General features: G+C 43.0%; 1 protein-coding gene across 2 annotated transcripts in view; it reads left to right on the top strand.

Moving 5' to 3' along the window:
* The window catches only part of Atp7b (ATPase copper transporting beta), a 67658-nt gene that overhangs the window by 24675 nt on the left and 35673 nt on the right, over positions 1-7310 (top strand). For both annotated transcript variants that reach the window (XM_008847356.3, XM_029570561.1), the window contains exon 2: positions 2487-3717. In XM_008847356.3, the coding sequence (XP_008845578.1) occupies positions 2487-3717 (1231 nt within the window). The remainder of the gene's footprint in view (positions 1-2486; positions 3718-7310) is intronic.

Raw genomic sequence — 7310 nt, 5'->3', positions numbered from 1 at the left:
ATTATTATTATTTTGATCCTGAGGATTGAACCCAGAGCCTTGTGCATGCAAGGCAAATAAATGCTTTATCACCAAGAGAGCTATACCTCTAGTCCCTTATTAATTTACATTTTGGCATATCAATATTTATCTTTCTGAAGTGATATATAAGTTCCATTTTTTCCTAAATACATTTCTAAAGTGGCCAGTTGTCCTTCATTATGGTTATTCAATGCCATTTTTATATATTCCATGCTTAAACCACAATTTCAGTATATTTATTGAATTCAGAAAACTTCTGAGTTGCTGTATCCTATGTCATTTATTTTCTTTTTCTCTGGCCTCTGAAAATACTATAGTGAATATTTTTTAAAATTCTTTTTTATATCAAAACTCATTATTTTATATAATGAATATATTCTAATTAAAAACAGAGATCTTTTAATTTATTAACCTCAACCTAGTTTATAGTTTTTCTTTGTGGTTGTACAAAGGAATATTTATAGCTTGCATTTTAAAAGTTATTCAGATCTGCTGGGCATGGTGGCACACACCTTTATTCCCAGGCAGAGGTAGGCAGATCTCATTGAGTTCAAGGCCAGCCTGTCCTACATAGTGAGTTCCAGACCAGCTGGGGCTACAGGGAGACCTTCTCTCAAAAAGACCCCCCCGCAAAAAAGTTATTCAGACCTTTTTTTAAAAAAAATTATTATTTTTGTGTGTATGAGTGTATTGCCTGCATGTATGTAAGTGCATCCATGTCATGTAATGCCCACAGAGGACAGAAGAGGCTGTCAGATCCCCTGGAACTGGAGTTACGGACAGTTGTTAGCTGCTGTGTGGGTGCTGGGATTCAAACCCATGTCCTCTGCAAGAAGAGCCAGTGTTCTTAACCGCTGAGCCATCTCTCTAGCCCCAGTTATTCAGACCTTTCTGTAATGGCACTCAAAAGCCCAAGTTGGAAAGATCTGTGTTTTATATGAGGAAATAATGGAGATGAATCCATGTAATTGACATTTATCTGAGAAGTAGGGCTGTATCTGAATAAACATGCTTTAAAAAAAATCAGGAATTATCTATATTATTTGTTCCCACACTTCTAAAGCATGTAAAGTGCTATAAAACTATTGCTATAAAAACTCTGTAAGCTAGTGCTGTAAAAACTACCCAATTAAGAAGTTATCAGCTGGCTTAGAGGTTAGCAGTGCTTGCTGCCAAGACTGAGGACCTGAGTTCAGTCCCTAGGACCCACATGATAGAAGAAAAGAACCTATTCCTAAAACTTGTCCTCTGATCTCTACATGCATGATATGGCACACACACACACACACACACACACACACACACACACACACACACAGAGAAACTTTAAACTTGTAAACTTGGGAACTTGTAAAAGGACTGTTTTGTTAGTGGAATAAATGAGACTACATTATATGTAGAAATCAGGAGATAGTGCTTGTATTGTGGTGGAATAAGAAATTAGGTCCAGAACTGGGGTGTACTCAGGAGTGTAGCATGTGTTCAGCATGTGTGAAGCTCTAGGTTTGATCACCAGCACCTCAGAATAAATGAGATAGGTTCATTTAATTACATTAGGGGACATATCAACGCTCTTGAACACCCAGGGCAGTGACTGAACCAGGGGCAGAACTGGGAAGTTCTTTGTTAAACCAACTTCCTGTTCTCTGTGCTTTTTCTTGTCTGGCTGAGCCCTCCACCTAAGCCTCAGCACCTCCACTCCTTTCCTCACAGCCATCTGTTCCACTGCACATTCCAGTGCTTCTGGGCCTCACAGGTATATATTTGCAGCCAGCACCCAAGGTGATTAAGCACAGCTAACCTTTGCTAAGAAAGTCAGACTTTAGGATATACAGAGTTAAGATATTGCCTATTCTGGGGTTTGCATTTCAGCAGGCAGTCCAAAGTTTAAACTGATGAATTCTGCAGGGCTCGATAACAGCCAGGGCACGAAGGCCCTCTGCCTGTGCCACAGGCCAATAGAAAACTTCATCGTGTTCTTCTCACCTGTAGAAACCTTCTATATCTGTCAGATACTGCTGGGATGGTAACATAGAAAGGTTCAGAATCACAGTGTCAGAACTGAAGGGAACCCACATGATCCTGATCATCTTATATATTGTTATTACATATTTATTTGTGTGGGTACGCACACACACACACACGCATACCATGTTGCACATGTGGAGGTCAGAGGACAACTCGTGGAAGTTGGTTCTCTCCAACCATGTGGATCACAGGGATGAAACGTGGGTAGTCAGATTGGCAGCAAGTGCTCTTATCCCCTGCACCATCTTGCCAGCTCCAGCCTAATGATTTTATAAATGTTGTCTTTAGTTTTCTTTTTCTGTATTTTATATTCTTATACCCTTGAGATGTTTTGATAGAAGTAGCATTGCCTTCTGTTTTCTCAGTGTCAAGGAAACTGGGGTAATATAGAAAATACCTATTTTTAAGAATGAAATTGTTATTTCTTTCCCTTTTAGATCTTGTCTAAACTTACTTTGCCTGCACGCCCCTGGGAACAAGCAATGAAGCAGAGTTTTGCCTTTGACAATGTTGGCTATGAAGGGGGTCTGGACAGCACATGCTCCTCTCCAGCAACTACCAATATGGTCAGCATTCGGGGCATGACTTGCCAGTCATGTGTCAAGTCCATCGAGGACAGGATCTCTAGTTTGAAAGGCATCATGAACATTAAGGTTTCACTGGAACAAGGCAGTGCAACTGTAGAATACCTGCCATTGGTCGTGAACCTGCAGCAGATTTGCCACCAGATTCGGGACATGGGCTTTGAAGCCAGCATCACAGAAGGAAAGGCTGCTTCCTGGCCTTCCAGGTCCTCCCCAGCCCAGGAGGCAGTGGTCAAGCTTCGGGTGGATGGCATGACCTGCCAGTCCTGTGTCAGCTCCATTGAAGGCAAGATTCGGAAACTACAAGGGATTGTGAGAGTCAAAGTCTCCCTCAGCAATCAAGAGGCAGTCATCACTTACCAACCTTACCTCATTCAACCCGAGGACCTTAGGGACCACATCAGTGACATGGGATTTGAAGCTATCATCAAGAACAAAACAACTCCCTTAAGCCTGGGCCCAATCGATATTGGCCGATTAGAAAGCACTAACCTAAAGCAACCAGCAGCCTTTACTAACCAGAATTCCAATAACTCTGAGACCTTGGAGCACCAAGAGAGCCACATGGCCACCCTCCAACTGAGAATAGATGGGATCCACTGTAAATCTTGTGTTTTGAATATTGAAGGAAATATAGGCCAGATCCCAGGGGTTCAAGATATTCATGTGTCCTTGGAGAACAAAACTGCCCAAATACAGTATAACCCTTCTCGTGTCAGCCCCTTGTCCCTGCAGAGGGCCATCGAGGCACTACCACCTGGGCACTATAAGGTTTCTTTTTCTGATGGAGCAGAGGGGAGTGGCCTTGAGAGTGGGCCTTCTGGTTTTCAGTCCCCTGGCTTTCCCCAGAGATACCAGGAGCAGGGCCCGTGCAGTAGTGTGGTACTCGCCATCGCTGGCATGACCTGTGCATCCTGTGTCCAGTCTATCGAAGGCATGATGTCCCAGCGGAAAGGTGTCCAGCAGATATTCGTCTCTTTGGCAGAAGGGATTGGAACAATTCTTTATGATCCCTCTGTAGTTAACCCAGAGGAACTCCAAGCAGCTCTAGAAGACATGGGATTTGAGGCATCAGTGATTCCTGGTATGTCATTGCTATGTTTGAAGCGTGTCTGGGGTCATTTCTTGATGCCTTTAAACAGGACATGAGTGGTTAGATAGGTGGGTCCTGCATACTGCCTCCCTCATGGGTTGATAAGTTGCCCATCTGTTACTAACAGTTTAGAGGAAATGGAATTTCCAAGTGCTGCCTTTCGTATAGCTGATACTTAAATGCTAAACTCTTGGGATTTGGGCTTCTTTTCTAGAGAAAATTCTGAGTATGTTCTAAAAACCAGTGCTTGTAGGACTAGGAGACCCTTCTTGTCCCAAAGTAATGATTATTTCTTTGAAGCTTTCTGTACTATGCAAAGCAAAATAATAATACCAGCACTTAAGAAGCTGAATCAGGACTGCTACAAGCCCAAAGCCAGTCTGGGCTATATACAAAGCCCTGTCTCAAAAACAACATGCCAGGCATTGTGGTCCTCACCTGTAATCATAGGGCTTGTGGGTAGCAGTAGGTAGATCAGGAGACAAGGTCATCCTCAACTACATGGCAAGGTCAGGCCTAACCAAGGGCTACATGAGCCTCCATCTCAAAAACCAAACAAAAACAAAACTAGAAACAAACAAAACCTCAGAACCTTAGTCTTAGCAACTGAAGGATATGGTGTTCAAAGTGGGAGTTGTGGAGGGAGGTTACAGTGATTGTCTCTGGCTTCTTCTGATAGCTCACACAGCCCTTACAGAAGGGTGGGTATGACAGGGTTACAAAGCAGGGGGTCCCATTCTGAGATGGTCCATCAGGCAGAATTTCCTAAGTGGCAGACACCCCTGCTTCTTCCCAGTTCTGACTAGCTTTTTCTTTCACTCCTTCCACTTGGGTGCCCTATAATATAGCATCATTTGAACCCCTCTGCATATCATGTGGCCAGGGCCTGGGCTAGCTGTGGGACTGCTGCATGAGAAAGATCATTTCAGTGCTTTCTTTGTTATTAGAAAGCAGAGGAAGCATTAAACTACTTCCCGTCCTTTGTGAGTCCAGGCCATAATTTTTCCAGGAGGGTATGTGAGAGAGTTTGAGGTGGGGAAGGAAGGCCCAAGAGAGCTGGAATCTGCCTAGACAGTGGCCTTGGTGCTTCAGGGAAGCTGAAGAGGAGTGCAGGGTGGCCTGAGTGAGAGGACAACAGGCTGCTTCTCCGCTCAGTACAACAGGTCAGAGGTCAGAGCTACCAGACTTGGGGTCAGGGCTGGCTCTGTGTGTGATGGGGGAGGGCTTTGGAGGAGAAGCAGAGCCCAGAATGAGTTCTTCCCAGCTGCTGGAGGACTGTGTGGGGCTGGGGAATGTAGATTTGAGTAAAGGAGCTCTGCATGAGGACATGACCAGGCAGTGAGAAGAGAGGGAGCCTGAAGTGGGAAGGGCACAAAGAAGCGTCACCACATGGTGACTAAAGAAGAGGGCAGCCTCTTAAAATAGCTTGAGAGGCAATGGAATCAAAGGTGAGAAGCCTCTATCAGGGTTAGCTAGGGGCAGTCCATCAGAGGCCTCAGCACAGGTAGGGACAGGGAGGCCTAGGATGAGGAAGGAGGGTTGCTTACTTTCTGTTGAGACAGGGTCTCGCCTTGTTGCCCAGGCTACTGTCAAACTCCTTGGGCTTAAGCAATCCTGATCCTCCTATCTTAGTCTACTGAGTGGGGTCTTTAGGCTTGGGGGGGCATATTTGGTGAGGGACAGCTTTGTGGGTGGTGATGTTTTAACAGTGTACTTCCCAGATGTATAGACTGGGCTAGAATGTAGTACTGCAGAGCCTTTCAGCTGGGGTAAGTGTGTGATCCAGCACTCAGAGCTACTTACGGCACCCAGGCAAAGCCCCTAGCAGTACCTAGAGTCTCTGGACTTTGGTTTCCCATATCCGGTTTCCTCTGACCACTGACATAAACTGTGTCTGATTGTGATACTTTCCTGTCTCCCCTCTGTACACACCAGGAGCCAGTAAGTCGTGGAGCCTAGTGGCCACATTCTTTGTCCTTTGTACCAACGAGGTTTTTTGGTTTTTTTGTTTTTTTTTTCCGCTACCTTCTCTGCACCCTAGGAAAAAGTTGTGTGTGTGTTTAAACAGAAGCAATAAAGAAAGCACAATAGCATAGTACGTTTTGTACTCCAAAGGTAAGAAATACAGAAGCAGCTCAGCATATGCTGTTTTGTGTAAGGTTTACTCTTCAACAGTACAATCAAGTTATTGGCAGCAAAATGGAAACAACTATTGAAATACAGATTAAAGGTGACTGTATTTGACAGAGCAAACCTAAGAAGAAAAGAAGTAATTTATATTGGTTAGAACTATGAGAATTATACCTATTTAGCCCGAGAGGTACCTTGGGTGTGAGATTTCACAAATAAAAATACAGGCACCCAGTTGAATTTGAATTTCAGATAACCATGAATGATTTCTTTAGTATAAATATATGAGCATTGACTATACTTACACTAAAGAGGTTGCCACTTATCTGAAATTGAAATTTAACTGAGCATACCATATTTTACTAAGTAGTTTTAATTTAGGATAAACTATCACTGTGCTGGTGAGTGTCTCATGTGCTGAGGGGCTATCATATCCTAAAATGAGTAGAAGTTTACTGGTTAGCAAAAAATGACCAACAATTTTCATGTGTGAGATTTGTCCAAAAGAAAAACTGAGACGCCATAGGCTGATGTCAATAGAGATTGCTGCCAATCCTGTCCTTTGTTTTGCACTTGTAGCTTTAGAAAAATGACAGGTTGTCGTTAAATCATATAATTACTGTTTCTACATACTCTTAAAGGTATCTTGCATTATCAGAATAGTGTGCCTTTCTGGGGTGACGAAGATTTTTATGTATTAGTCTGGATGGTATTGCCTAGGTGTGTATGTATGTATGTTATATATTAGTTTGGATGGTACTCCATATGTATGTATGTATGTATGTATGTATGTATGTACGTTATATATTAGTCTGAATGGTATTGCCTAGGTATGTGTATATGTGGTAGAAATAATGGTCCCCACGGTGTCCATACTTCAGTCCCTGGAACCTGTGAGTGTACAACATTAAAGAACCAAATAATCTTATACATGTGATGAAAGGAATGGTTCTTGAGGTAGAGGGATTCTGCATTATGCAAGTGTGCCCAGTCATGTCTAGTCATTGAAAGTGGGAACCTTATTTAACTGGGCTAGATTGATGTGACAAATAGAGATTTAGGATTGTTAACTTTGAAGGTAGAGGAATGGGGCTGGGAACTAGGAACAAACAGATTCTCAGACACACACATATACATAATTAAAAATAAAATATTATTTTTCTTTTTTGGTCTTTTTGAGACAGGGTCTCCCTGTAGCCCCAGCTGTCCTGGAACTCAGTATGTACACCAGGCTGGCCTTGAACTCACAGAGATCTGCCTGCCTCTGCCTCCCAAATGCTGGGATTAAAGGCATGCACCACCATGCCCAGCTCAGATTCTCTTATAGAGCCTCTTGAAGCACAAGCCCTGCTGATACCTTGATTATAGTGTTGTTTGACATTTCTGACTTTAATGCTATAAAATAATACTTTAAGCCACTTAATTTTTGGCAATTTGTTATAGTATCAATAGGA

This window comes from Nannospalax galili, unplaced genomic scaffold, assembly GCF_000622305.1.
Source record: "Nannospalax galili isolate Female #2095 unplaced genomic scaffold, S.galili_v1.0 scaffold1252, whole genome shotgun sequence".
NCBI classification, from domain to species: domain Eukaryota; kingdom Metazoa; phylum Chordata; class Mammalia; order Rodentia; family Spalacidae; genus Nannospalax; species Nannospalax galili.
The sequence above is the reverse complement of the archived record's forward strand: the minus strand, read 5'-3'. Positions and strand labels throughout refer to the sequence as shown.